The sequence below is a fragment of the Aphanomyces invadans genome (assembly GCF_000520115.1).
Source record: "Aphanomyces invadans strain NJM9701 unplaced genomic scaffold supercont1.2, whole genome shotgun sequence".
NCBI classification, from domain to species: Eukaryota; Oomycota; class Saprolegniomycetes; order Saprolegniales; family Verrucalvaceae; genus Aphanomyces; species Aphanomyces invadans.
The window spans coordinates 2,444,074-2,469,245 of NW_008580147.1; the positions used below are offsets into that span (position 1 = coordinate 2,444,074).

Below are 25,172 nucleotides of genomic sequence, written 5' to 3' on the forward strand. Positions count from 1 at the left end.
GAGTGGAGGGGCCGCGACATATGAAATGACTGGATTAGCGTCCATGACCCAAGTGAGCGTCACGAACTCCTTCTCCCCCAGAGTACAATGCGACAGCTGTGACGCGTTCCGCATGCGGCATATCGGCATACTTTGAGGGGACTGAGGGATGTGAGCCATCAGAGCACCAAATAGATCGCCTGCTTCACCCAATCGCCTTCGATGGCATGATGCCATGTCCGTGGATTTCGACTCGATGACGGGCGGCACAAATCTCCACGGACGTTTCTCTTCCGGATTCCTTTATCCGAACATTCGCCGACAACACAGTTGGTCCATTTTGCAAATTGCACAACACGACTCGCGCGTCATGCAACGAACGATTCGAGTGTCCATTGACCGCGGCGGTACCTTTACGGACGTCTACGCTGAGATGGGAACTTCCGACAGCGATGTGCAAGTCAAAGTGATCAAGCTTCTGTCGGAAGATCCCGCCAATTACCCCGATGCCCCTCGGTAACAACTTGTCAACCCGATTGCATCCAAGATTTCCAACTTGCTAACAACTCCACAATTTGTAGGGAAGGGATTCGCCGCATTTTGGAGGAATTTACAGGCATCCCACACCCAAGAAATCAACCTGTGGACACTTCTCGGCTCGAGTACATTCGCATGGGCACGACTGTCGCGACAAATGCATTGCTCGAGCGCAATGGCGAGCGCACAGCTCTCGTCATCACAAAGGGGTTTCGTGATTTACTGTACATTGGAAATCAATCTCGCCCCAAAATTTTCGATTTGGAAATCACATCTCCTGATGTATGTTGTCTCCATGCATTCGTTTCATCATCCCTCAATGTTGCCATTGGCGTAGATGCTGTACGAAGAAGTTGTTGAAGTGAACGAGCGTGTGCAGCTTGTGTTTGGAAACGACCGCCAACCCTCCGACATTCGCGGGATTAGTGGCGATTACGTTCGCGTGATCATGCCGCCCAACCTCGACGAACTCCGCGTTCAACTATCGGTGCGGTCCTTCTCTTTCATTTCGTCGCTCGTCGACAAGAATTCACGTTATCGTGCAGGCCGTGCGAGCCAAAGGCATCAAGAGCGTTGCAGTCGTGCTCGTGCATTCGTACACATTCATGCAACACGAACAATTGATCGGGGCATTAGCGCAAGAGCTCGGCTTTTCTCAAGTACGCCTAACCCAGGTTATTGATCACAACTCGCACCGCCCATGTAGATCTCGTTGTCGTCGGACATCATGCCCATGGTCAAGATGGTCCCGCGCGGGTTTACGTCGTGTGCTGATGCGTACCTCACTCCGGTCATTAAGGTACCCTCGCCCTTCCGGAGGTCCTGCAGCTGCATGTTTTCACTTTTACGAAGGACTACCTGCATTCGTTTTGCTCGGGGTTTGACGCTAACCTGAAAGACGTCAAGATCAGTTTCATGCAATCGGACGGTGGACTCACTCCAATGTCGTCCTTTTTTGGCAACCGCGCGATCTTGTCTGGTCCTGCTGGAGGCGTCGTTGGGTATGCCCGCACGACTCGCCCTCCTCGTCTTCCTGCACCGTTGCCAGGTACTGCATCCTGCAACATTTCACTGCATATCCTCTCGTGCTCATCGTGTGAAATTAGTCATCGGGTTCGACATGGGCGGGACGTCGACCGACGTTTCGCGGTACGACGGCACGTTCGAGCACGTATTCGAAAGCGTGACGGCAAATGTCCCGATTCGTGCCCCCCAGCTCGACATTCAAACGGTGGCTGCTGGTGGCGGGTCTCGTCTGTTTTACAAGAATCAACTATTTGTTGTTGGTCCAGAAAGCGTCCGCGCCCATCCCGGCCCCGTTTGTTACCGAAAAAACGGCCACCTCAGTGTCACGGACGCGAATTTGGTCACCGGCCGCATCGTCCCTCGCTATTTCCCGCATATTTTCGGTCCTAGTGCGTTGTGTGTCGGCGACGTAAACGGGGCCTGACATGCATGGATGTAGACGAGAACGAACCGTTGGACGTGGAAGGCACACGCAAAGCGTTCAAAGCCCTCACGGACGAGATCAATGCGTCCCAAAATACGTCGTACTCGATCGAAGAAATTGCGTCGGGCTTTTTGCGCGTCGCAAACGAAGCCATGTGTCGCCCGATCCGAAACTTGACCCAAGTAAGCCAGTGATTTCAAGAGAGGCTCGTGCAGGCATGAAGGTAACGCTGCAAATGTAGATGCGAGGGTATGACATCACGACCCACGTGCTGGCGTGTTTCGGTGGCGCGGGGCCACAACATGCGTGCTCGATTGCCAAGGCCCTTGGGTACGTGTTGGCGTTTGTTCACTTATGGGCTGATTCGAGTTGGTAGGATGAGCAAAGTGTACATTCAGCGATACAGTGGCATCCTGTCGGCGTACGGATTGAGTTTGGCCGACAGCGTCATCGACAAGCAGTTGCCGGCGTCGTGCTCGTACGTTCCGTCGGAAAAGGTAGCGACTGGATACGAGACACTGTCGCAACTATGCTGTCCTTCGTAGGCGTCGCTCGTTGCCAAGTTGCAGTCTCTGGCGTCGGTGGTGTTGGCGGACCTGAAGGCTGAAGGGTTTGACGAAGCCCACAGCACGTTGGAATATTTTCTGAACCTGCGTTATGAAGTAAGACATGACAAGACCCGGTTATGCATCATTCGAGGGAGAGTAGGGAACGGACACGGCCCTCATGACTCGCGCTGTGCTGCCTGCTGGCAAGAGCGTCGAGGCGGCGCTCCTCGAGTTTGACTTCGGCGCGGCGTTCTCGGCCAAGTACCAGCAAGAGTTTGGGTTCTTGTTGCATGCGCGGTCGGTCTTGGTCGACGATATTCGTGTCCGCGGGACGTTTTCCCCCCCGTCCAACACTCAAAAGGTCAACACGGCGCTGCCGGCAGTGTCGGCGTCGCCCCACGCGACGTCTCCATTGTACTTTGATGAGTTGAAGACGTGGAAGGACGTGCCTGTGTACTTGCATGCCGAGATGCTCAACACGCAAACGATTGTACAAGGACCTGTCATCATCATGCAAAACCAAGCGACAGTCGTCGTGGAATCCGAGTGGACAGCCGAGATCTTGCCCAACGGCGACCTCTACCTCTTCCACTCAGCGCCTGCGTCGCTGGCAGACCAAGCTCACAACGAAATCGAGGATGTCCCCGTCGTCATGGATCCCATCCAGCTGTCCGTCTTTTCGCATCGTTTCATGGGCATTGCCGAGCAAATGGGACGCACATTGGCGCGCACATCCGTGTCTGTCAACATCAAGGTATGCGCGGTGCATGGAGTGATAACTGGCTGATCGACCCATCCAGGAACGCTTGGATTTCTCGTGCGCATTGTTTGGACCTGATGGCGGCCTCGTCGCCAACGCCCCGCACTTGCCCGTGCACTTGGGGGCCATGCAACAAGCTGTTCGCTTTCAGGTGCGAAGGACGTTTTCACGTCGGCCTGTTCGCTCTAAGTCTTCACGTAGATGCAACATTGGGGTGATGACATCGTCGAGGGAGATGTCCTGGTGTCAAACCATCCGCAGTTGGCCGGTGGCAGCCACTTGCCAGACATCACGGTGATGACGCCGGTATTTGAAAACGGTCGCATCGTGTTTTTTGTCGCCAGTCGTGGCCACCACGCCGACATTGGCGGCATTGCGCCGGTATGGTGACCGTTCCAAAGATATGTCGGGACTGACAGATGAACGTACAGGGCTCGATGCCTCCTCTTTCCAAGACGTTGACGGAAGAAGGTGCTGCTATCGTCGCATTCAAGTTGGTCGATGGTCGGTCGGGGCAATTCCAAGAGCAAGGCATCACCGACATTTTGCTGCAAAAGGGAAAGGTCGACTCGAACGGCCGCCCTGCCATCGGCACGCGCAACCTTCGAGACAACCTGTCCGACTTGAAAGCCCAAGTCGCCGCCAACCAACGCGGCGTCCTCCTCATGCACGACTTGATTGCCGAGTATTCGCTCAAGGTCGTGACAGCCTACATGTATTTTATCCAGGTAATGTCGATCGCGTTTGCATTTCCAAGGGAGACGGACCCGCCGTGTGTGTGCTACAGGACTCTGCGGAAAAGGCCGTGCGGAACATGCTCCACTCGTTCTCGCTCGCGCAAAATCTGCCAGAAGTTGGCAGCGTGACGGCAGAAGACTTTATGGACGACGGCACCCGCCTGGCCCTCAAGATCACAATCGACCGACGAAACGACAGCGCAATTTTTGATTTCACTGGCACGGGCGCCGAAGTGTACGGCAACATCAACGCCCCGCCCGCAGTCACATATTCTGCGATCATCTACTGCTTGCGGTGCCTCTTGGACGGCGACGATCTGCCGTTGAACCAAGGCTGCCTCACACCCATCCAAGTAGTCTTTCCGGAGCATGGCAGTATTTTGAACCCTAGCTCCACGGCGGCCGTCGTCGGTGGCAACGTTACAACATCCCAACGGGTCACGGACGTCATTTTCCTCGCCTTTCGTGCGTGCGCCGCATCGCAGGGCTGCATGAACAACCTTACGTTTGGCTCGTCGACGTTGGGCGGCTACTACGAGACAATCGCAGGCGGGGCGGGCGCTGGTCCGCACTGGCACGGCCGCAGTGGTGTCCACACACATATGACCAACACCCGGATCACAGACCCCGAAATTCTTGAAAAGCGGTACCCCGTCCTGCTCAACGCGTTCGGACTGCGTTCGGGCTCGGGTGGGGTTGGTAAATTTGCAGGCGGCGAAGGTGTCCATCGCGAACTCAAGTTCATGGCACCCATGACGGTCAGCATCCTGTCGGAGCGTCGCGCGTTTCAACCGTACGTTCACTAGGAGAATTGGGTTGAAGTGTGATGAGGCTGATCATGTTTTAGATACGGCTTGCTTGGGGGAGGGCCTGGTGCTCGAGGACACAACCTGCTGACGTACTCGGACGGGCGAACGGTCAATTTGGTATGCTGTGGACATGATCATGTGTGAATGTCATCGTCTGGCGTGTTTAGGGCGGAAAAAACACGGTGGAAGTCGTGCCCGGTGACGTGCTGACGATCCTGTCGCCTGGCGGTGGCGCCTACGGGGCTCCCACGCCGTAAATGCAATGCACTAATCAAAAACTTCCAAGTACGATGCATGGGCCATGCATTCCATGAGGATTAGGTTGGAGGATCAGAGGATGTCCCGACTGACCACTCGCGATGGATTGATCGCACGCCTCATCACTCCTTGATCGCCTCGAAACGCAGGCGGATGTAGTCGGCTCGCCACAAACCTTCTCGATCGCACAAGCTCTACGTAGCACACGCCAGCAATTTGACAACGCCTGAAATGCGCGCCACGATACCCATTTCAGCAGGTCTTGGATGTCGTGCATCGCTTCTTCCCGCTTATCCACGGGCAACTCGTCAAAAAAGTTGTCCCCGAACGTCTTGAGCCACCCAACGATCCCGTCGGGCAACACTGGCTGCCGCGAGTAACTCGCAATCGATTTGACACGGAAGCGCGCGTTGGTCAGATGCGCTTCCCACTCGGTCGCCGTTCGAAACGTCCATGGAATTTTCGACCGGCCATCGATTCCATGTCGAGCCAAGACGGCAACGATGGCCGTCACGATGGACGCAATGTTGCCAAACCCCCCACACTCGACAACGAAGCGACCTCCAGGCCTGAGCACCGAGGCCACGCTACTGAGGATGCCTTCGGTGTTGGGCATCCAGTGCAATGCCGCGTTCGAAAACACCGCATCGAACACTTCGCCATTGTCGAACGTCAATGCTTGGCCATCCATGACACGTGCGTCCAGGCCGAAATGCGCCCGCGCGTGCGACACCATGGGCTCGCTGGAATCCACTCCAATGACGCTCGCACCAGTCGCCGCGATCTTCGCCGTGACGGCACCATCACCGCAGCCCAGGTCCAAGATCGTCTCGTTCGGCTGAGGACGAAGGACCTCGACCAGGCTCTCACCAAACTCTCGAGCGACAAACCCCGCAGCACGGTTGTACTGCGTTGGGTCCCATGCGTTCAGTTCCACCACCATGTTGTTGCAATTTGACGCCGTCGCCAACGAATGACGTGATGACGACGGTTCAAGATCATGCCATGATTGCGCAAACGGCGTGATCCGGATAATACGTTTATCCGTATATCCCGCGGATGGCAAGGCGAAGGGAATCGCCTTGTTCAACCCATAGGCTTGCACGTCTCACTGGGCAGCAGTCCCATGACCTGCACATCTCTCGCCAGAGTTTTTACGGTTGTCCAAGACGAGTGCTTCTCAACGCGAGAGTCCCGGAACCGCGACAACATGAGGGAGATCCCCACACGATATCCAAACAGAAAACCACAAGATAGCGATAGAAAAATGTGCTCTGTTGGCATGCACGTGCCGAGGGGTTCATGGTGAAAGTTCGAAGCTGGAACGCACGTCGCTCTTCAAGGGCTCCAAGACGACGATCCAAACGCTTGCTGCGAGATGCTTGGCGCACGCAGGTCGAATGAGGGCATGAACGGAACATGTGCATGGCGATATGGTGTCTTTCCTGTGTCGGTGGATTTGTCGTTTGATTGGGTAAGAGTTGGCCAATCCGATACCGTGAGGGTCTATTTTTAAAACGGTGGATGGAATTTTATATTACTGCGCCGGCCAAACCGGCAATTTTATTTGAGACAGAACCCGCATGCATTCTGCCGTCGGATTTTAATCGAATTGTTCTGCGACTTCGGTTTCCTCTCTTTCTTCGACATGAGCACCGCCGCTGCCGTGTCGGCGGCCGCAAGCAAGCGACCAGCGTCCAAGACGAGCTTCGACGACGACTACGTATTCGTAGGTCGTGAGAACGCCCCCCCTGCACCGCCTCTCCTTGCATCGGATGGCGCGGCCGGATCGTACACCGTCAAGAAGGTCCCAGTCGTGACTCCAGTTGTCGAGGACATCCCTGCCGCGGACGAAGAGGTTCCGTACATGCCAAGCTTGGGTTCATCAACAGAAATCAAGAAACTTGATGACTTTGACGTGATCATCAACTCTGCGCAAGCGTTCATTGACTCGCGTATGCTACAGTTCTCCAAGTACACGGGATTTGGTCCAGGCGGGGGTCTCGACGACTCGATGATGCTTCTCACCCCACGACACAATCCGCATGTACAGTTCGTCAAGGAAGACGACGACTTCCTTGTCCCACACCCCAAGAAGAAGACACCAGGCATGGGGTGGGCCAAATGTCCGGCACTCGACAGTCCGAGCCGACAATGCCTTCGCCAGTTGGAGGAGCTGGGCGTGTCGTACGAACCCCACGACACGGCCTACTCTGTCAAATACCTAGCGCCGGTACTGCCGTTTGGGGACTGCCTCTTTTTGTCCATGGAGCAGCTCACAATCCACACGGAAGGTGTCGAACACCTGTCGCCGTCGCGGTTGCGACTAGAAACCGCCAAGCACTTTCACGCTCACTACATGTCGTGCACCGCGGAAGCAAAGGCCAAAATCGACGGTGCCATTCGAAACCTGTACTACCCAGACCTCCGCGGCGGGTGGGGCGTGTCTCCTACGCAGGCGCGGCGCTTTGTTGCTCTCAAGAGCGACAAGGATTGGCTCGTCGCGCGCATTTTCGAGCTCCAGGACCGTGGGTACTCGTGGCTCAAAGCTGCTGAAATGGTGTACTCGGAGCACGCGCAACCAGTTCTGAACGCTGAAACGTACTGCAAGTACATGTGCGTCGGCAGCGACTTCGACTCGAACACGCACTTTGTTGTGTCCATGACGTATTCGCGCCACGGACTGGTTGGCGTCGACAACGACCCCGACGGCCGTCGCGTGGCGTGGGGCGACGACTTTACGTTGGAAGCACTTGCTACCGCTTACCAGCGAGATATTTTCGTCGTGCTGGTTGGCGGCGGCCAAATGTTTTTCCTCCCCCACAGACCCCACGCGACAACGTCGTCGACGCTGCTCCAGAACTCCATGTCCCTCTCGACAAGCCAAGCCAGCAAATCTACAAAGGGCCTGAGTCCATGGTTCCTACTCATGCGCATGACGGGCGGCGACCGCGGTGGCGACCACTACGAACCCATGCACTGCACACGATTACGAAGCGACGGGTACGAAGAGTTTGGCAGTATCGGAGACCTTTAACCTACCATCATCATATTGAACAATGCTACGTCTGACCTTATTGGTTGTGTTCGCGATGAAGGACGTCAGAACAGTGCGGTGGCAAACTCTGGACTAGTGGGCTCGACGACTTCAACAAAATGTGCACCTCACACATCATTCATTCGGTTGTGGAGTATCGGATGGAATGACGGCAAGGCTGGCACAACTCGCTCCTGTGTGACTTAGGTTGGCTGGACGAATGTCGTGGTGGAGATGCGGTGGGGTTAGGAATAGCGTCCATTCGACTGGTGGGTCGAACTAGGACGGTCAAGTATATTCTGGCAGTGCACAGACGTTATAAGACTTAGTTGCCGACGGTGTCCAAGCTCTTTTCCCACTTGGCAAAGTTGCCGGGGACCTTGGACCATTCGTCGAAGTTGTCGTCGAAGAGCGAAGGGATTTCCGTGGACGCATTCACGTCAGCGGCAGGGGAAGCGGCGGGTTCTTCCACCTTGGCCTTCTTGCCGGTAGGGAACCAGAGAGGAGCAGTGAGCACGGTGTAGAAGCCGAGGGTGGCCAACACGATCTATAAGAGCAACTCGAGTGAGAGGTCGCCACGGATTACATGTCCATGCTGGTGTCGTACGTCGTGGTCGTTAGGGAGCTTGGCGCGGATAGTGGCTTCCAAACCAGTGTAGGTAGGAGGAGGACCATGCGATGCCATGCCGCGGGTTTGGCCGGCGGCGGCAGCGGGCTTCACAGCGCGGGTAACTTGACTCAAACGACCCAACATGTCTTCTTTGCTAACTGACTTGGTGTTGTGTGCTTCCCCACCATAGGTGGCCATTCCTTTGAAATTTGATATCCTTCTATAACATATGCATTATTTTGCTTGAAAGCTTGAGAATTTTCTTGAATGCCGAAAAAAATAAGAAAACTCGGGCATGTCGTGAATATATTCTTTCAAGCTTGAGAGAATATTCGTAAAAATTCAGTATCACTTTGCTTCGAAATGCTGGCTATACAAGAGTTTTTGGTGAGGAACAATCATTTTGACACCCCATGTCGCTTACGACGACAGAGGCGTTCATGGATGAACCCCGCGTGCTCTCGATTCAGTCGCATGTCGTACACGGCTATGTCGGCAACCGAAGCGCAGTGTTCCCCATGCAGCTACTTGGCCTCGAAGTGGACGTCCTCAACACGGTATTCCGGTCCCAATTGGCATCATCTCATGTGCAACCAAGGTGCACTTCAGCAACCACACTGGGTACAAAAAGTTCCGCGGCGAACGCATGACTTGTGACCAACTGGAGAACGTGATTGCTGGTCTCGAAGAAAATGATCTGCTGCACTACACTCATCTCTTGACGGGATATATCGGGAACCCTGCCTTACTGCGCGCGATTACAGACACCCTGCGCAAGCTGCGTCGCCAAAATCCTTCCTCGTCAGGACAACTTCCATTGACACGCGCATGATCTAACGCGCGCATCGTTCTTAGATTGTATGTGTGCGACCCAGTCATGGGAGATGATGGCAAGCTATACGTGTCGCCAGAGTTGGGTATGTACCCCGCGTCTTTGACTACTGTGAGCCTTTTTGTCCATGGTGTTGCGCAGTGGATATCTACCGCGACGAAGTCCTGCCGCTGGCCGATATCATCACGCCGAACCAGTTCGAATGCGAGCTCCTGTCTGGTCAAACCCTCACGAGCGATGCCGACGTCGTGGCAGCATGCCGCATGCTCCATGCGTTGGGGCCGCGCATCGTAGTCGTGAGCAGTTTCACCCCACCCGACGAGCCGCATCGTTTGTGGCTGTACGCGAGCGAAGCGGTGACTGTCAATGGTCGGCAATTGTCGAACATGTACAAGATGGAAGTCCCGCGGCTGCCGGCGTACTACTCGGGCACGGGCGACTTGTTCGCGGCGCTCCTCCTCGCTTGGCTGGCCAAGCACCCGACCAACCTGAAACTCGTGCTCGAAACGGTCGTCGCGACCGTCCAGGCGGTGATGCGCCGAACGAACGACGCCCAATCCGCCAATCGTACGTCTCGATTATACGAACGAACGACAAGACGTCACCATCACCGCAGGCGAGTTGAAACTCATTCAAAGCCGCCGCGACATCGAGTCCCCCACAGTACGTACATGCCACGACTTTGCGGGAGCATCACAGCTCTCTCATTGTGATGTTCTTTGACCATATTCCCACCGGATTGTTCGGGTAGATCGTCCTGAAGGCGCAGTTGCTTGCCGGTCCCATCACGCACGTCATCTGGGACGCGCGGCACTTGGTACCACCATCTTCATCGTTGCTTGGGGCCCTGGACATGTTAGCCTTTTCTCACTGCTTTGGCACCAGATCGAGCAACAAGCGGACGGAATCGCCATGCTCCAATCCTCTGGCATTTCCGTTGTAGTCCTCATCGACGAGAAGACCAGCGCACCGTCTTTGGTAAGTGGGTTGAGCTGCATATAGGGATTCATTCCGTGCTTCAATGGAAAATGGCGTGGTACCGTGGTCACTTCATCACGACGTGTTGCTGTCTCCAGGCCACCGCGTCGTCGCCAGTAGTGTCGGTCTCTTGCTTCAACGAGTCCGCTTCATGGGCCGATGTGTGTGCGAAGGCTCGAGTGGCGCCAGGTATGGCATGGAATTGTGCCTGGCGGCGGTGTCTATAAATGGATGGTACAGGTCACTCGAATATCTGGTTGCGTAGCCAACGCTGTGCTGCTCAGCGATGGGACGTTCCTCCCGCACGATAGCAACGTCGTTGCGTTTCAAACGTCCGCCATCCTCCGTGATACGCTCGCTATGGTTGCCACGTCTTTCAAATAAGCACCAGCCATGTTAACATCTTGAGCGCAGCGCCGGTCTCCATATCCCAGCATGTTCGCCCGACGTCGCCATGCCAGTCTCGACCGACATGCTAACCTGGCGCGTCGTTGCATTTGGATTGTTATCGCTTGGAATTCTGTTTAAAATGATAGCAGGTTGCGCTCGCTGGTCACTTGGTTGGCCTTGACCAATGCACTCGTCCACTTGGCCAGCGCATCGACGGTCTTGGACGCCGCCACTTCCCGCGTTGTTCTAACACGCCCCGCATTCATGTTGACGTTGTTCCATCGATTCTGTTGCACGTACGACGAGATGTCGACGAGCACGCGCTGGCACTGATCGATTTTGCGCGATGCCAGGATGTTGTCGTGAATGAGCGTCACGGCGAGACCTTCGACTTCGGCCTCGGCGATGTTCATCTCCTACGCATGCATGCGGGAACTATCAATCGAAGGATCTGTCGCGTTGGTCTGCATAGTGCATGGCACCGGAGGGACTCCACAACCTCGGCCCAGTAAACCAAATAATCATGCCGACAGGTCTGGCAATCCAGGGTACGGCGAGTTCAGTACCTTGGCAATACTGGCCAGCTTGATCGTTTTGTACGGCGCCACGACCTTGACGAGCACGTGGCTCCGAATATTGCGGACGAGAGGGTCCAAGTAGCTACGGCCACGACAGTTGACGTGATGGAAGAATGTTGTAGTCATCCGTCTGTACCGTTTGATGAGCGGGTCCGTGATGATGTGATGCTTAGGGTGGTTGAGAATCTTCTCAAAGGTTGTGATGTCGTTGTTGCCGTATGCGTCGCGCAGCTGCAACATCGCGCTGATCTCATCGACGTCCTTGAACACTTTGGCTTCTCGCGAGTCGAACGGGTTGATGTCGGAGCTCGCCAGCATGTTGGCCAGCACAACATATCTACAAAGGTACACGTGGTCAAGCAGCGCGCGCGAAGCCAGAGGTGGCGCTCGCACTTGAGGCATTGCTTGGCGCGGGAATTACCGGCTTCCTGTGGCATTTGCCAGCACAACGTGAAACACGGTTCGTGGACAAGCGGTCGTACCTGGTAATTTCGAAACGACTCGAAGAATTCGTTGTACGCAAGGAGCCACAGTCCTTCCGCCAAGTACATTTTTCCACCCTCTTCCCGAATGAGCCTGCCAGCAAGTCCGACCGACGTGAGGAGAGGGTGGCCAACTGGTCAAATGCAGCAGCCGTCATGGAAATATTGGGCTACAAGCTGTACCCCATGGTCCGAGGGTCGGAGATCGCGGCGTCTAGATCCAATGTCTTTGGGTAAATTGACTTGAGCTTGGCTGTGTCGTGGGTCGTGGTGCAGAGCTACACAGACCAGTCATGATGAGCTGCCCAAATCGTGGAAGCGCACTTGACAGTGCATGGTTGCACGTCAGACATTGATGGAAAAGGGGGGGCGCACCTGGACCTCGAGGCAGTACACGTCGAGAAGCGATGTTGCCTTGGACAAGTCATCGTGACCGTCTGGCGTTTTGCACGACTGATGCAGCTCCTTGAGCACGCGCTTCAGCGAGGCGACCTCCCCCATCTCCAAGTACAACCGACCAAGCTTAACGTTTGTTTGGAACCACAGCCGTTCGTTGTGTGCAGTCTTGAGCGCTTCCAGCGTGATCTCGTACGTCTTCGAGATAATGCTTCGAGCTCCAGGTAGCGTCGAGACCAAGTCCAGAATGCTGTTCACTGTGTCCGTGAATTCATTCCGCGTCACTTGAGGCAACAGAGTGAGCACTTGGCGGTAGTGCTCGAGCATCGCGTCTGGTTTGTTCAACGTTGCACACAACTTGACAACGTTCTCAAGCGACTTAAAGTGAAAGTTCTCCGGGTCCTTTGCATCGCTGTCGGCGCCGCTTTGCTGGAGGGACAAAACCTGCAGGTACAGCTCCAGCGCGCGCGCCGGGTCGGACGTTTTGCAATCATCGGCTTCGTAAAACGTGTTCTACCTCCACCACGTCAACGTTCGACACAGTTGGAGAGTGGAGAAGATGAAGACTGTCTGCCGTACCGCTATTTTGATGGCCGTTTCGTCCACCATCTCGTCTTCGTTCTCTTCATCTTGGGACCCGCCGTAGTCGCTTCCATATTCATATTCAGAGCCGTCAGAGTCCATTGCTGCCGCCGTTGCGAGTTGAGATGTCTGCGGAGAAAATGCGGCGTGGCTCGCAAAATGCAACGACCAGCCAGGCCGTCAAATATTCCGATATTGGGTTTTTTGTAAATAAACGTCCACTTCAAGAGTATATTATTATGGATATTTCAGTTAAAGTTTGTATTGGAAAACCCCGTTTGGAATAAAATGATGTTGAACTTCGATTTTATGTACTTCGAAATTCGACATGTGCGCCAGAAAATTTGAAGCGATGGCAAAGCGCGGTGCCAGCAAGTCGTTTCAGGCCCTGCGTTCGCTGATCAAGGACGTCGACGTGCCTCCACCGCTCAAGCCCCATGAAGAATCGTATGTGAAGAAGATCTTTGCATCGACGGTGTCACAGCGCATGCAAAGTCTGAGCAGAAGTGAAAAAGCTGACTTGCCTGCTTGGGACGGCCCCGAGATCGCGTTTGCCGGTCGGTCAAACGTTGGAAAGTCTACGCTTATCAACGCACTAACGTCGTCCACCATCATGAAGACTTCCAAGACGCCGGGACGAACTCAGCAGCTACATTTTATCTCCGTTGGCGGGCGGGCAGGCACCCAACCTGACATTGCCCTCGTTGACATGCCAGGTAGAGTTCGTTGGTTCCGTTCCGTCCCACACCACATCGACAGCCTCACCCCTTAGTTCAGGCTTTGGGTTTGCAAATGCCCCGAAGAGCATGGTCGACGACTTCCATCGGCTCGTTGGACGGTATATCAAGCACCGCACCAACGCCAACTTGAAGCGCGGTACGTTCTATCGGTCATGCCGTGCAGCTAAAGTGCGGACGTGAACTAGTGTTCCTCCTCATCGATAGCCGCCGTGGCATCACACCAGTGGACACAGAGTTTATGGAGTTTATGGAGAACCTCGGGACGACGTTCCAGCTCGTGTTTACCAAAGTCGACACACTCAGCTCGAGCGGCATCGAAAAAACAGTCGCGTCCGCGGAAAACTGCATCCAGAACTTCATGATGATGCACCCGATCATGCATCTCGTCAGCTCCAAGAACAACATCGGTATTCGGGAACTGCGCAACGAAGTCGTGAGCTCGAGTGGCTTGCTCTTTGGGCTCCACACCAAAGCCCAGCGACGAGCAATTCGCGAGCAGGAAGCGGGGTTCCTCGATAATTCCACCGTCAATTCGACCAAGGCCTAAAGAAAGCAGCCCTGTCGTCATGCAAGGAGAGGCAGGTTTTATCTCGTGTCGCGAGTGCGGTGTGTCTGGCACGACGTCTGCTCTAGAGTATAATAGCGTCGCCATTGAAAATGCTCATCCACAAATGCCGTGCCCATCCCCGATTTTTGCCAATGTCGGCCGCAACGACGGGAAGTCGCTGCATGGAGCCGTGAGAGTCCCCAGCACGTCGATATACGTGGAATGCGGTGGCGTGCACGCCCACGAGATCACATCACTGTCGTCCCGACGACGGGCATTCGAATCCTGTCGGTAGTTGGCGAGTTGGATCCGACCGCACGAACAACCCGACGGGTCGAGCTCCAGTTGGTACGGACGAACGATCCAGTCTTTCTGGAATGAGTCGGCTCCACCACACTGGAATGGCTGGAACGACTTGTCAAGTGCACGAACGATGAACAAACGGCAGTCCATCCGGCGCGTCCCACTGGGTGCATGTTACCGCAACAGCATGCACTCGTTCGCAACTTGCGCTAGCAAGCTGTGGCGTTAGCACAGAAATCGAGCCCGCTATTCCTTCTGGCGCTGAGCTGTGGACAAGCTCCGCCACATCCCGTCATGTTTGGCGGTCGACGTGGGATAGGCTCCTCTGGCGCGAAATTAAAAATCGTGCCAATTGATTCGTCAATAATATTACGATTATGCAACAGTGCTCCCAAGCAGCACTCGAGCCATCGACGCGACGCCACATCACCATGAGCCGCACCAACTTGTCGCTTGATGCAACGACCTTCCTGAGCCCGTCAAGCCAAGAGCATGACAAGCGGCAATTTCGCAGCGACGTGTCCAAAGTGTTGAGCACCCTCGTGCCTGAGTGGAACGATGTTTCGGACTCGGACATCGTGCTCACCCACCTCTCAGGTACGACATGCCAGCGCACCACGAACGGATCGAACTCGTCTTCGTATATGCAGGTGCCATGACAAACGTCATCTTCACGTGCGAGAAAGCGTCGGATCCGGTTCAAAAGGTTCTCCTTCGCGTGTATGGCCACGGCACCGAAGCATTTTTCTCGCGCCAAGAAGAAATCCGTGTCTTCAAGGAAATTTCTCAGCAATCGGACCTTGGCATTGGCCTTCTTGGGGAATTCCAGAATGGCCGCCTCGAGCGCATGATCGAGGGCCGCACGTGTACCGCGGCAGACATCCGCCGCCCCGACTTCTCGGCCAAGATCGCAGCCAAAATGGCCGTGTTCCACACCACCCAAGTCGACATCGACCGCAAGCCGCGCATCGTCCCGAGCATCCACAAGCTATTCAAAGATGCCAAAGCAGCGTACGCGTCGAACCACCGCCAGTTTGACCTGGATGCGATGGCCCGCGACATCGAGGCGCTTGACGTGCTCCTGGCGACGGTCGACTCCCCCGTCGTGTTTTGCCACAACGATCTGCAGTACGGCAACATCATGGTGTCGGCGGCCAAGGACGCGAGCGGCGGCGAAGAAGGCGAGGCAGTCCTGATCGACTTTGAGTACAGCCACTACAATCCGCGAGGGTACGACGTGGGCAACCACTTTACCGAGTGGTGCTACAACTACCACGGCGACGCGCCGCACGTGGCGGACTTTGCCAAGTACCCGACGGTGGCGGACCAACGCCGGTACTGCCGCGCGTACTTGGAAGCAAGTGGCGGCGGCGAGGGTGTCACGGACGCCTCCGTGGACGCGCTCCGGCACGAAGCCAACGTGTATGCGAACGCGACGCACTTGTTTTGGGCGCTGTGGGGGTTCATCCAGGCGACACAATCCACGATCGACTTTGACTACTTTGGGTACGCGTCGTGCCGATGGGAAGCGTTCCAAGCCCGCGTCACGCTCCAGGATAAGTAGAAGTGCTCTCGTTTTGATTGTGTGTGCCCTGGAGGAAGAGGACGGTAGCTTTTACAACCACCACCCATCTTCCTTCTACAAGGGGTGCTTGCCGCACGATACCGGGACGAGGTATCCAGTTGTCTGCTCTACACAAGCGCAACGTGGCCCCAAAAGTTGCTCACACCGCTCGCGCCATCCACGGCAATGGGTTCCTGGGATGCTGTAAGTTGCCATCGCTCGGAAGCTTGTTCCCCACGTGACTCGGAACGATGTTGAACGCGGGCGAGATGCCGTTGAACTTCGTGTCGTGGGCTAGTATTGCCTTGATTGCACCTGCAGCATGGAAGGCAAATCATGGGGCATGGAGGTAGTGACAGGTAATGGGGGGCTCGAGAGTCGCAGGACGCACAGGACCCTCTGCTTGGGGGTGCCTTCAAGAGGACAAAACAGAAGAGTGGAGCTGAGGTCAAGGCCATTTGCAGTGTACAACTTGTCTATCTTTATCTCGTAGTTACTGAGCCACACCCGACGCGGCCGCTCCGTTTACTTGGGAAGGTGACGGAACATGCCTTCGCGATTCCGCCATGCGGAGAGGTAGCCAAAGCCGGAAGCAAAGGTCGACACGGTCACGCCCGCGCTAGAACCATGAAGTGAATTGAAATTGTGCAGGATGATGCGATTGCCGATGGGACGTACAAAAGGCATTGCAGTGCCACGTCGCTGCCGGGGACAGGACTTGCTGCGTGGAGCAGCGCCCCTCCGAGCGTGGTGAACTGCAGCGCTGTGTTGATCTTTGACGTCAACGTCGGCTGGACCTCGAACGCGTTGTTGGTTTGGAAAAAGTCCGACGACGCATTCCGCGTGCGATGGCGATAGAGCAGCGTGCCGCCGATCAGGAGCAGATCGCGGCCAAAAATGACAACGACCAGCGGCAATGGCAGTAGTTGCACGTACCCAAGACTCAAGCACAACGTTCCCACCATGAGCTTGTCCGCCAAGGGATCAAGAAATGTCCCGACGACAGTCTACGTTCATAAGGACACATACGTGAAAGGGTGACATGAGGTCCACCAATGTGGCATGAAGTGAGCGTAATCATCTACTTACCTTTTGATCGAGTTTCCGCGCCAAGTACCCATCCAACCAGTCCGAGATCGACGCCACGGCCAGCACTACACACACCCTGCTGACGATCCGAGACAGGTTTGGAGAGATTTTCGTTCATATGTGTACCTCCGACAGCATACTTGTACTCGCCTTGCATGATCAAGTGCCCAAGGTACGGTGTAGCCACGATACGGGTCATTGTAATGACGTTGGGCAGGGTCAAGATTTGAAGCATCTTGTCGTTCGACGGCCGGTCGTTCTTGATTGACGTCGCGGCTGGCTCGTCGACTTGCTTTTTTGTGTGCATGTGGCGTACACGCAGGCTCATGTCCATCGTGGCAGTGGTGTGGCGCCAATGGGACCTAGGAACGGCCCGTCCAATGGCGCCGAAGGATGCCGCGAACATGGTGCGGGCTGCGGAGGGATTCCACCAGTGCTTTTGAATGGCCCAATCACATTCGCGGGTTTGACCCTTCGGTTGCGTCGGTTTTTCACAAATATTTCGTGATTAGTAGAGAATTTTTGGGGTGAAATTGCATTTGCCCAACTTCGGTTCGTTTCTTCGGCCGCCTCCCATTCAAGAGACAGCGCCGCCACATGTGATCGACACTGACGCACATGTCCATGCACGGGAAGGTTCACGTTGGCGACGTAGGCATCCCTGGACGACAATACGTCGTGACGGTGCAGGCTTGCAAGGCATCCATAACGAACATCCCACGCTCCCGTGCTGCGTACGTGGTGTAAAGCTGGTCTGCATCGCGGTCTCTTGCAGCCTCAGCCAAGCTCCCGCCGTGCAGTGCACGACCAGTGGCAAACTTCACAGACAGACACGAAGGGACAGCATGGTTCGTGGGAGCAACGTACAGCATGTTGTGGAGGGGGACCAGAACGACTCGCGCGCTGTTTGTGACGTCACCCTCGGCACGTGTGACTTCACATGTGCCGTGGGTAATTCATCCATAGTCCAACACTTTACAACGCGTAGAAATTGCAGGTGGGTCCTTCCTTCCAACGCTACCTGCATGAATCTCGCGTGCCACGCAATATCTGGAGGTTCCATTTTCAATAATATAGCGCCACTGGGGCGTACCTACTGCCTACAGCTGCACTTCCCCCACGGACAACCCGCCGTCTTGGCAATCGTCGTCCCGATGGACAAGGCAGCGCCCCCCGACTCTGGCAAATTGACGGCACATGGGCTCTCGGCACTTGGAGCCCCCTCCGTGCTGTCGGCAGTACCCTCCCGTTTGAGACGACGTGGCGCAACCTGGAACGCTGCACTTTCGCCCGCCACCGTGGCGAGTGCAGTAGCCGCCGCCTCGCGCGTAAGACCTGCACTGGTCAAAGCGGCACCGGCGGTTGTGGTTGCGTCGTTTCTCGGGGACGTTCGGGAGCAATCGCGAGCCTCGGTCTTGAGGCGGCAAAATTGGGCGGATGATGACGCGGTTGTGAAGGAGGCACAGGCCGTGTACCTTGGCGAACCTGCGGCAGTTGATGTTGGCGCACATCGTGACGACTTCGCCACTGAAGGCCGATGGCAAGAGCATGTACGGACTTGCGTGCTGCATGCGAGCAATTCAAAAATGACGAACCGGCGTACAAGTCGCACTGTCAGGCGGAGACGTCGACAAGGACAGGAAATCCAAGCGTCCATGTGGTGCCGTTCACGGTTGCATGCAGGCACCGCGCAGGCACCGAAGTGGGACCATGAAATCTGGTTACACATGTACTTCGATGGGGATTCGAAGTTTGAGGCCGCATGCAGCGGCGCATGGACGCGTCGGCAAGGACGCATCAAGCTCCAGAATTCATCAACGTGCCCGCGAGGGATGCACATATCTCTTGTTGAATGTGATTGTATCTGATTGGCTAAAAGTAAATATAGATGAAGAGTATACATAAAGTTTCAACCAATCAAATGGTTTTCTAGACCCCCCCCCGAAAGATCGCGTCTCCTCGGCGACCGATTGAACTTGGGCGATAATGATGATGACGATGGACCCGTCGCAAACCTTTGGCATGGATGACGAGTTCGACATCGATTTGGACAAGCTGCCGGCGGACGAGAGAGATACGATCTTAAGCAACGTCACGCCGGACGACAGCGCACCACCAGACGCGTATTCCCTCGGCCAGAACGACCTTCGACGCGAAGTACGTTGCCGGCTTGGCCCTTGACGTTGCTCATCATGTTGCGTGTAGCTTATCGATCGCGGGATTCAACCGAAGGGATTTTTCAACGACGATGCGCTACGATTGCAGGAAGAATTCGACCGCGAGCATGTGTCCGAACGCGAGTCCAGGATGAAGCACAAGATTCAGGTCGGCCTTCATACTCCCCATCAACACGTGTGACGCTGGAGTCTGCATGCAGATGGCAGCCAAGAGCTACCTCCGTGAAACGATCAAGCGCAAGCGTGAACAGATGGACACCGAGCTCCGAGAAGAGATCGACGAACTCGCAGAGAACCCCAAGCTCGAAGTGTGGCTCGACCTCGTCAAGGAAAACACGACACCGGTTGAGGCGCTGCTGCGTGTGAACTCTGTTGCGACGCGCGCCCTCTCGAAGGTGCTTCCATTCAACTTGAGCCTCCGCGCGTTGAACTTAAGCGGCAACCAGCTCAACGACATGGCGGGCAAGGTAAGATCTTCCGCATCATTCGATCGAATGGATGGGTAACACAACCCTTTGGCAGGCGTTGGCGAATGTCCTTCGCCGCAACAACTCTCTCGTGAAGATGGAACTTGAGGGCAACGAGTTTGGGCCAGCCACGGCCAAGGAGTTTGCGTCGGCGCTCTCCACCAATTCCGGTGGGTTCACTCGATCTCGTTGAAGGCTTACCCATACGTCATTCAGGGCTGACGTATCTGAGCTTGGAGAGCAATCCCCTCACAAGCGACGAGGCTGACTTTTCTGGCATTGCCGCGCTGAGCCAGATGCTGACCACCAACACAACCTTAACTAGCCTCAACTTGTGGCGCACGCGCCTTGGCATCGACGGTGGAAAGGTACCAAATGCATCCATCAAGTGCTATACCAGCGTTGATTGTGACGGGGGACGTTGCGCAGGCGCTGGCGAAAGGCATGTCTGAAAACAAAACGATGTTGTGTCTCGACATTGGAAACAACAAGGTGGCCTTGACTGATGCGACTATGATTTCCCGCACGTTGGCCGAGAACTTGGATCGGTACGACGCCGTCCAGCGCAAGAAAGGCGAAATGAAGAAAGGTCAGATGGAGGCGGCGGAGCGTATGCGAAAACAGCATGAAGAAGAACGAAAGCAAAAGGAGCATGTACGAACGCAGATCCGTTCGAGGACTGCTGTTTTTGACCTATGGTTTGATATGTGGCATTTCTAGGAGCAATGGCTGGACGAACGACGCGTGGAGCGGCAAACTGAACGCGATCGCATCGAAGCAGAGCGGCAGAGAAAGCTCAAGGAAGAAGAGGATCGACAACGCCAGATCTCGGACCGCAAGGCGGCGGAGCGGGCCGCTCAGCTCGAGCTGGAAAAGAAGAAGAAGAAAAAGAAGGGCGGAAAGAAAAAGAAGTAGTCAGCGAGCAGTCCTTGGTCGCGGTATATTGATGCAGTGTGTGCTATGATGTCGATTCATGTCACCCTCGCGAGACTGGGTCACATTGCAATCACTAGGCTCTTGTGGAAGCGGATGCACTTGCATGATACGCGCGCCATGCATGAGCTGCCATTGCCTCCACTGCCGCGGCTTCACGGTCCTGTCGATGCAATTCCTCTGCGCACATCATCGCCATGGCTGGGTCTCCCACCATGTGCTGTTGTGTGCTCATGTGGACGTAGGTCCCATCCGGATAAACTGTTCGACAGTTTCGTTTCTTCAGTGCAACGGATAAGAAGAGATCACTACCTATCCATGTCAACCAAGATGGCGGTGCGCAGTGCCCCTGCGCTAGCGACAACGGATGAGCACAGGGTTTGGCGGCTCGGCCAGGTAACCTGATGGTGTCGTTGTAGATACTAAATGCGTTGAGAGTAGCATGGGAAAGCGCTGTTTCGCCACGCAGTTACCCATCAAGTCGGAGTCGACGAAAGTTGCAGGTCTGACGAAGACGTGAGCAACATCACGCTGAAGGACAACGAGAGCATCGAATCCGAATTGGAAAACTTTGATGAGTGGAAGTTGTCCCAAGAGGACAAGGATCCACGAGCATTGGTCCAGCGGGGAAGCGAATCCTTGCGGGCGACCATCGGGAACAAGCGCCGTGCGCAAAATACATTTGTGTTTTCCGGATAAATCGGAATCGTCCGGATAACATGTGCTTGATCCAAAGATTGCCGCAACATGACCTCCGCAAACTCGACCGACTTCCACGATGCTGTAGAGCGCCTCACCAACAGCTTAGCCATTCATCCCCACGTGGATGCATGCTCCGTTCTCGGTGTCCTTGAACATACATATCGCCATGTAGATGTCTATGTCACTGCTACATATCTCTCATTCGACATAGACTGTAGGGACCCCGACAGACCCGGCAATTCAAGACGTGACTTCCGCATTGCGGAACGTGCTAACCTTCCTCGTGTCTGACAAAGCTACGTTCTATGAGCCTGTTCTCCGACAATCAAGTCTCCCCCTACGTGTCGTGGCCAGTATCATTGACACCACCTCGATCTTATCGAGTGTTTCGGCTATACGGACGACAGCTATACCACGACTCGATCGCGTGGACTGGTTTGTGCTCGTCTATATTATTCGCTGATCAAGTTCACATCGCTGATCCTATCAGGCGCGTGGATATTAACGTTGCGTCCAGCTCGTTGCAGAATGTTTGGCAGCCCTCCGTCGTCATGCGATTGCAGCTCTCAAACGGGCGCATCCACACGGTTGAATTGTCCTTGGCAAAATTTCACGAACTTCGCTACAATACTGCCAAAGTATGCATCACCTCGACCCGATTGATCTCCCACACGTCGTCCATCTCATCGCGCGATGTGTGGTAGATGTTGCAAGAAATGAATCGATTGGAACGGCATCCCATCTTGCGCTTGACCCGCGAAGGACTCACATCGACCACATAACTTGCAATCCATGAAATCCTACGTATTCTTTGGTCATCCGGTACCGCTTGCTGGCTTCCTTCAGCGACACATCGTAGCGAGAAGATCGTACAATCGAGCATGAAACAATGTGTTTATGTGTCTTCGATCAATATTCCACCCTAAGGTGGTGGAGCTGCTTGGTGCTGGCCCCGCCGGCGAACTCGGTTGCTAGCGTGTCGTGGAGGGTACGGCACTCAGGTACGGGGTGCTGGAAGACATCCCACACGCGACTGAGCGCTGGACGCCCATAGCTCATGGCATGAAATGTCGACGGGGCAAACACTCGAGCAAAACCAGCCGTAAGCACGACCAGTTGCACCAGACACATCGCCCAGAACCATGTGCACTGATCTCGATACGTGGGAGGCACGCATCCGTTGTACACACTGCATTGGACGCAGCGCAAGAGGATGTAACCCAACACAATGACCGCTTTTCCCTTGTGCCGAAACTTTGCAGCAATCGCGGCATCGAAGCGCTTAACGAGTTGTACCAACGAAACGATGGCCACACACGTCATGCCCACGTCCAGCAGCGCCAGAACGACGCGGATCGCGGCACCACTTGTCTTCACTCGGGAAGTTGTTGCGTCATGGGCGGCGGCTGCCGTGACGAGAACAGGATGGACGAGCGCAAACTGCAGCATCACGCGACGGTGCGCCATGTACGTGACCCGCGCTTGGCGCACTTGGTCGTAGTCTTGTGTGTCATCGTCGCAGGGGGAGGCAAACGCTGGTGTCGGAGGAATGACCTGCGCCTGATGCTTGGCCAAGACGTCAATCGCTCGCTCGGTGCCACCGACCTGCACAACCATGAGGAAGAATGCGGACGCGGCGAAAAGCGTGTCAAGAGTCGCGGCGGCCGCGTCCACTACAATGTGGAGGACGGAAGGTTGCAAAGATGACACAACAAGCGTGAGCTTTGCAAAGAAGAACACCCCCCCGAGCCCAAGCGCGAGGGCACATCGCATCGAGATGGTTTGGGCAAGAGGGTTGATAACGTACGCCGCGTGGCGGCGAATGAAGACGGCGCAGACAACGACGCAGATAGCGGCCGCAGACACTCCCAGCACCAGTTGCCACGACATGATTATATACGGCGTTTGGCTTCGTGCTCCAAGCAAAACGTTTGGAAATTCGCCATGCTGAACGGTTACGAGTGAAACCGATGCAGCGAGCCGTTACGTGAAAACTGACATCACGGCACCAACGAGATTTTCACCAGCACAAGTTGAAAAACGATGGGTGGCGTGGAATCCTCGACGATCCGGACTCGGTCCATGAAGCCGAGCACGGTCATTTCGAAGATATCCCGAAGCATCGGGGCGCGTAGCTCCAGGGGCGACGACGACGTGCTGTCGGCAGTGGCTAAAGTTGGGCCCGAGGCCGAAGTTGACTGGTCCGGCCAGTTCAACCGTCCACTGGCACCTTCGGATCATTACCAGCACTACATGCCCCCAAACATGCCCATGTGCCCAACGTACCAAGACAACTACGTGAAGGAATGCAACCGGTCGTGGAAGATTATTTGTAAGGCAGCGACGCCCAAGATGAAGTCGTACAACAAAGACGGGATCGTGCTGTTCTACGACGAATTCTTCCATCGGCTTTTTCAACGGGACCCAGGGTTTGAGGACATCTTTCCTGGCATCCGAAGGCGAATCGAAGTCCTGATCAAAGCCATGAAGTTTCTCCTCAACGATTCAGGCGCACCCGAGGCGACCGCAATCGAACGGTGCCGCAACTTGGGCCACCGCCACCGCTCGATCCCCAAGGTCAAACCACATCATTTTGCCGCATATGCCAGCACGTTTGTCGAAGTGGCGATGTTTTGGCTTGATATAGAAGCGACACCCGACGTCGGCGAAGCATGGAGCAACCTCGTCGGGTTCAACCTCAAGTACATGCTGCAATCGTATTTATACAACATCGTGAACGAAAGCGACTGGAACCAAAACACAATCCAGCTCAACAAAGAAGGCCGGTCGCCGTCCATTATCAAGCTCAAGGGCGCCGTTAAAGCCGAGATGAAAAAGCAGTCGATAACCCTGTCGGGAACGAAGAAGGACCTGAAAGAGAAGTAGCACTCGCTCGGCCGTCCTGAAAGTTGAAATGCAGTAGCGTTGTCGCGGTGAACATCGAGTCCTCTTGTATGCCTCGTCGGATTTACCTCTGACTGGAGTGTAATTGGCATCTTTGCCACGACTTCAGTGGCCTTCTTGCGTCAAGACACGCTTTTAGAGCATCAGACCTGCGTCGTACCAAGAGTTCCGTCCGCGGACCACGCGGGCCTTTCGCGCCGAGGTCGTCCACGCCAGTCCATGTATGCACACTAGGAATTGGTTTCGTTCGGTTACACTGAGTCGTTTGGAGCGCGTTTCGAACATGTATCAAACATGTATCAAACACGTTTAAATCTCGTTTGAAACATCAAGTATCAAACACGTTTAAATCTCGTTTGAAACATCATTTGTATCTGAGTGGCTGCGGCAGCGGCACCGTCGGCACCAGTCATTTCAACCGAGTTGCCGCCGTGGATGGATTGCCATTGATCGAGTTGCGCCAGGACGTGGAGAAGACTGAGAATGGTCCCGCTCGCCAACAACCCGCGGGATGTTTCTAGTCGTTCAATGGGCATAGAACGAAGCGGAAAGTGTTCTGGGCATAGAGTACGAGGCTGCCGATTGGCGTCGGCGTTGCCTCCCTGGTTGCCTTGCTTTCGGGCACGTGCACCTGCTGCTGTGTGCCCGACATGTTGTCCACGACAGTGTAGATGTAGCTTGCGTTCGTTTGGTCGCCGCAGATCACACTCTGTGTTCAATCCTTCCCGTGATTGTCTCCAATTTTTCATTCTGCAACACGAATTGGACATATACTCACTGGCC

At 55.1% G+C, this 25,172-nt stretch overlaps 14 protein-coding genes across 20 annotated transcripts; 9 read left to right on the top strand and 5 right to left on the bottom strand.

The window, feature by feature from the left end:
• The first annotated feature begins 325 nt into the window (after nucleotides 1–325).
• H310_01596 (hypothetical protein) lies at nucleotides 326–5,111 on the top strand. Its single transcript, XM_008864747.1, has 18 exons — nucleotides 326–495; nucleotides 561–798; nucleotides 854–1,003; nucleotides 1,062–1,175; nucleotides 1,223–1,315; nucleotides 1,369–1,564; nucleotides 1,623–1,931; nucleotides 1,982–2,148; nucleotides 2,208–2,296; nucleotides 2,343–2,463; nucleotides 2,512–2,628; nucleotides 2,675–3,268; nucleotides 3,315–3,425; nucleotides 3,476–3,655; nucleotides 3,706–4,002; nucleotides 4,062–4,804; nucleotides 4,859–4,937; nucleotides 4,988–5,111. Exons 1-18 carry the CDS (start codon nucleotides 350–352, stop codon nucleotides 5,075–5,077), a joined length of 3,834 nt encoding a protein of 1,277 aa, XP_008862969.1. The 5' UTR covers nucleotides 326–349; the 3' UTR covers nucleotides 5,078–5,111.
• On the bottom strand, nucleotides 5,100–6,051 carry H310_01597 (hypothetical protein). The gene is made up of 2 exons (XM_008864748.1): nucleotides 5,326–6,051; nucleotides 5,100–5,272 (listed from the first exon to the last, which is right to left on the bottom strand). Exons 1-2 carry the CDS (start codon nucleotides 6,019–6,021, stop codon nucleotides 5,201–5,203), a joined length of 768 nt encoding a protein of 255 aa, XP_008862970.1. The 5' UTR covers nucleotides 6,022–6,051; the 3' UTR covers nucleotides 5,100–5,200.
• A 592-nt stretch (nucleotides 6,052–6,643) lies between these two features.
• H310_01598 (hypothetical protein) lies at nucleotides 6,644–8,155 on the top strand. The gene has a single exon (XM_008864749.1). The coding sequence runs from the start codon at nucleotides 6,727–6,729 to the stop codon at nucleotides 8,113–8,115; it is 1,389 nt and encodes a 462-aa protein (XP_008862971.1). The 5' UTR covers nucleotides 6,644–6,726; the 3' UTR covers nucleotides 8,116–8,155.
• Nucleotides 8,156–8,360: 205 nt separating this feature from the next.
• On the bottom strand, nucleotides 8,361–8,918 carry H310_01599 (hypothetical protein). The gene is made up of 2 exons (XM_008864750.1): nucleotides 8,723–8,918; nucleotides 8,361–8,662 (listed from the first exon to the last, which is right to left on the bottom strand). The coding sequence occupies exons 1-2, from the start codon at nucleotides 8,867–8,869 to the stop codon at nucleotides 8,441–8,443; spliced, it is 369 nt and encodes a 122-aa protein (XP_008862972.1). The 5' UTR covers nucleotides 8,870–8,918; the 3' UTR covers nucleotides 8,361–8,440.
• Nucleotides 8,919–9,116: 198 nt separating this feature from the next.
• On the top strand, nucleotides 9,117–11,206 carry H310_01600 (pyridoxal kinase). Of its 5 annotated transcripts, none has more exons than XM_008864753.1 (9): nucleotides 9,117–9,282; nucleotides 9,324–9,526; nucleotides 9,581–9,642; nucleotides 9,699–10,124; nucleotides 10,174–10,220; nucleotides 10,309–10,374; nucleotides 10,443–10,535; nucleotides 10,634–10,724; nucleotides 10,776–11,206. In XM_008864753.1, the coding sequence occupies exons 1-9, from the start codon at nucleotides 9,139–9,141 to the stop codon at nucleotides 10,844–10,846; spliced, it is 1,203 nt and encodes a 400-aa protein (XP_008862975.1). In that variant the 5' UTR covers nucleotides 9,117–9,138; the 3' UTR covers nucleotides 10,847–11,206. The 5 variants fall into 5 exon arrangements, with proteins under 5 accessions (XP_008862975.1, XP_008862973.1, XP_008862976.1 ...); XM_008864751.1 differs by having other exon boundaries at nucleotides 10,801–11,128; XM_008864754.1 differs by having other exon boundaries at nucleotides 10,309–10,535.
• H310_01601 lies at nucleotides 10,910–13,146 on the bottom strand. Of its 2 annotated transcripts, XM_008864757.1 has the most exons (9): nucleotides 12,961–13,146; nucleotides 12,361–12,894; nucleotides 12,169–12,263; nucleotides 11,986–12,079; nucleotides 11,897–11,931; nucleotides 11,640–11,840; nucleotides 11,492–11,585; nucleotides 11,226–11,341; nucleotides 10,910–11,171 (listed from the first exon to the last, which is right to left on the bottom strand). In XM_008864757.1, the coding sequence occupies exons 1-9, from the start codon at nucleotides 13,063–13,065 to the stop codon at nucleotides 11,060–11,062; spliced, it is 1,386 nt and encodes a 461-aa protein (XP_008862979.1). In that variant the 5' UTR covers nucleotides 13,066–13,146; the 3' UTR covers nucleotides 10,910–11,059. The 2 variants fall into 2 exon arrangements, with proteins under 2 accessions (XP_008862979.1, XP_008862978.1); XM_008864756.1 differs by having other exon boundaries at nucleotides 10,910–11,341.
• A 152-nt stretch (nucleotides 13,147–13,298) lies between these two features.
• H310_01602 (ribosome biogenesis GTP-binding protein YsxC) lies at nucleotides 13,299–14,392 on the top strand. The gene is made up of 3 exons (XM_008864758.1): nucleotides 13,299–13,679; nucleotides 13,741–13,839; nucleotides 13,889–14,392. The coding sequence occupies exons 1-3, from the start codon at nucleotides 13,316–13,318 to the stop codon at nucleotides 14,248–14,250; spliced, it is 825 nt and encodes a 274-aa protein (XP_008862980.1). The 5' UTR covers nucleotides 13,299–13,315; the 3' UTR covers nucleotides 14,251–14,392.
• A 533-nt stretch (nucleotides 14,393–14,925) lies between these two features.
• On the top strand, nucleotides 14,926–16,581 carry H310_01603 (hypothetical protein). The gene is made up of 2 exons (XM_008864759.1): nucleotides 14,926–15,150; nucleotides 15,204–16,581. Exons 1-2 carry the CDS (start codon nucleotides 14,931–14,933, stop codon nucleotides 16,115–16,117), a joined length of 1,134 nt encoding a protein of 377 aa, XP_008862981.1. The 5' UTR covers nucleotides 14,926–14,930; the 3' UTR covers nucleotides 16,118–16,581.
• On the bottom strand, nucleotides 16,555–17,637 carry H310_01604. Of its 2 annotated transcripts, XM_008864760.1 has the most exons (4): nucleotides 17,333–17,637; nucleotides 17,207–17,271; nucleotides 16,796–17,124; nucleotides 16,555–16,736 (listed from the first exon to the last, which is right to left on the bottom strand). In XM_008864760.1, the coding sequence occupies exons 1-4, from the start codon at nucleotides 17,610–17,612 to the stop codon at nucleotides 16,643–16,645; spliced, it is 768 nt and encodes a 255-aa protein (XP_008862982.1). In that variant the 5' UTR covers nucleotides 17,613–17,637; the 3' UTR covers nucleotides 16,555–16,642. The 2 variants fall into 2 exon arrangements, with proteins under 2 accessions (XP_008862982.1, XP_008862983.1); XM_008864761.1 differs by having other exon boundaries at nucleotides 16,555–17,124.
• A 669-nt stretch (nucleotides 17,638–18,306) lies between these two features.
• Nucleotides 18,307–18,777, bottom strand: H310_01605 (hypothetical protein; the record flags this gene model as incomplete). Its single annotated transcript, XM_008864762.1, has 1 exon — nucleotides 18,307–18,777. The coding sequence occupies one exon, from the start codon at nucleotides 18,775–18,777 to the stop codon at nucleotides 18,307–18,309; it is 471 nt and encodes a 156-aa protein (XP_008862984.1).
• Nucleotides 18,778–19,192: 415 nt separating this feature from the next.
• Nucleotides 19,193–20,765, top strand: H310_01606 (hypothetical protein; the record flags this gene model as incomplete). Its single annotated transcript, XM_008864763.1, has 7 exons — nucleotides 19,193–19,363; nucleotides 19,412–19,531; nucleotides 19,584–19,850; nucleotides 19,906–20,020; nucleotides 20,067–20,218; nucleotides 20,280–20,504; nucleotides 20,571–20,765. 7 exons carry the CDS (start codon nucleotides 19,193–19,195, stop codon nucleotides 20,763–20,765), a joined length of 1,245 nt encoding a protein of 414 aa, XP_008862985.1.
• Nucleotides 20,766–21,113: 348 nt separating this feature from the next.
• H310_01607 (hypothetical protein) lies at nucleotides 21,114–21,482 on the top strand (the record flags this gene model as incomplete). The annotated part of the gene is made up of 2 exons (XM_008864764.1): nucleotides 21,114–21,179; nucleotides 21,225–21,482. 2 exons carry the CDS (start codon nucleotides 21,114–21,116, stop codon nucleotides 21,480–21,482), a joined length of 324 nt encoding a protein of 107 aa, XP_008862986.1.
• Nucleotides 21,483–22,547: 1,065 nt separating this feature from the next.
• H310_01608 (hypothetical protein) lies at nucleotides 22,548–23,192 on the top strand (the record flags this gene model as incomplete). The annotated part of the gene is made up of 1 exon (XM_008864765.1): nucleotides 22,548–23,192. The coding sequence occupies one exon, from the start codon at nucleotides 22,548–22,550 to the stop codon at nucleotides 23,190–23,192; it is 645 nt and encodes a 214-aa protein (XP_008862987.1).
• A 320-nt stretch (nucleotides 23,193–23,512) lies between these two features.
• Nucleotides 23,513–24,456, top strand: H310_01609 (hypothetical protein). The gene has a single exon (XM_008864766.1). The coding sequence runs from the start codon at nucleotides 23,529–23,531 to the stop codon at nucleotides 24,369–24,371; it is 843 nt and encodes a 280-aa protein (XP_008862988.1). The 5' UTR covers nucleotides 23,513–23,528; the 3' UTR covers nucleotides 24,372–24,456.
• Nucleotides 24,457–25,172: the final 716 nt, after the last annotated feature.

Excerpts from the sequence above, each read along its gene's own strand:
- H310_01596 (XM_008864747.1), top strand. The coding sequence starts at position 350 with ATGCAACGAACGATTCGAGTGTCCATTGACCGCGGCGGTACCTTTACG. Across the intron at positions 799-853 it reads TGGAAATCACATCTCCTGAT|ATGCTGTACGAAGAAGTTGT; the intron begins GTATGTTGTCTC and ends CCATTGGCGTAG. Across the intron at positions 1,176-1,222 it reads AAGAGCTCGGCTTTTCTCAA|ATCTCGTTGTCGTCGGACAT; the intron begins GTACGCCTAACC and ends CCGCCCATGTAG.
- H310_01597 (XM_008864748.1), bottom strand. The coding sequence starts at position 6,021 with ATGGTGGTGGAACTGAACGCATGGGACCCAACGCAGTACAACCGTGCT. Across the intron at positions 5,273-5,325 it reads TCCAAGACCTGCTGAAATGG|AGCTTGTGCGATCGAGAAGG; the intron begins GTATCGTGGCGC and ends TGTGCTACGTAG.
- H310_01598 (XM_008864749.1), top strand. The coding sequence starts at position 6,727 with ATGAGCACCGCCGCTGCCGTGTCGGCGGCCGCAAGCAAGCGACCAGCG.
- H310_01599 (XM_008864750.1), bottom strand. The coding sequence starts at position 8,869 with ATGTTGGGTCGTTTGAGTCAAGTTACCCGCGCTGTGAAGCCCGCTGCC. Across the intron at positions 8,663-8,722 it reads AGCTCCCTAACGACCACGAC|ATCGTGTTGGCCACCCTCGG; the intron begins GTACGACACCAG and ends TTGCTCTTATAG.
- H310_01600 (XM_008864751.1), top strand. The coding sequence starts at position 9,139 with ATGTCGCTTACGACGACAGAGGCGTTCATGGATGAACCCCGCGTGCTC. Across the intron at positions 9,527-9,580 it reads CGTCGCCAAAATCCTTCCTC|ATTGTATGTGTGCGACCCAG; the intron begins GTCAGGACAACT and ends CATCGTTCTTAG. Across the intron at positions 10,221-10,308 it reads GCGACATCGAGTCCCCCACA|ATCGTCCTGAAGGCGCAGTT; the intron begins GTACGTACATGC and ends TTGTTCGGGTAG.
- H310_01601 (XM_008864756.1), bottom strand. The coding sequence starts at position 13,065 with ATGGACTCTGACGGCTCTGAATATGAATATGGAAGCGACTACGGCGGG. Across the intron at positions 11,932-11,985 it reads AGTCGTTTCGAAATTACCAG|GAAGCCGGTAATTCCCGCGC; the intron begins GTACGACCGCTT and ends CAAATGCCACAG. Across the intron at positions 11,841-11,896 it reads CGCGCCAAGCAATGCCTCAA|ATATGTTGTGCTGGCCAACA; the intron begins GTGCGAGCGCCA and ends GTACCTTTGTAG.
- H310_01602 (XM_008864758.1), top strand. The coding sequence starts at position 13,316 with ATGGCAAAGCGCGGTGCCAGCAAGTCGTTTCAGGCCCTGCGTTCGCTG. Across the intron at positions 13,680-13,740 it reads TGCCCTCGTTGACATGCCAG|GCTTTGGGTTTGCAAATGCC; the intron begins GTAGAGTTCGTT and ends CCCTTAGTTCAG. Across the intron at positions 13,840-13,888 it reads CAACGCCAACTTGAAGCGCG|TGTTCCTCCTCATCGATAGC; the intron begins GTACGTTCTATC and ends GACGTGAACTAG.
- H310_01603 (XM_008864759.1), top strand. The coding sequence starts at position 14,931 with ATGCAACAGTGCTCCCAAGCAGCACTCGAGCCATCGACGCGACGCCAC. Across the intron at positions 15,151-15,203 it reads CGTGCTCACCCACCTCTCAG|GTGCCATGACAAACGTCATC; the intron begins GTACGACATGCC and ends TCGTATATGCAG.
- H310_01604 (XM_008864760.1), bottom strand. The coding sequence starts at position 17,612 with ATGTTCGCGGCATCCTTCGGCGCCATTGGACGGGCCGTTCCTAGGTCC. Across the intron at positions 17,125-17,206 it reads CGCGGAAACTCGATCAAAAG|ACTGTCGTCGGGACATTTCT; the intron begins GTAAGTAGATGA and ends TTATGAACGTAG. Across the intron at positions 16,737-16,795 it reads GTGGCACTGCAATGCCTTTT|CGCGGGCGTGACCGTGTCGA; the intron begins GTACGTCCCATC and ends TCATGGTTCTAG.
- H310_01609 (XM_008864766.1), top strand. The coding sequence starts at position 23,529 with ATGGGTGGCGTGGAATCCTCGACGATCCGGACTCGGTCCATGAAGCCG.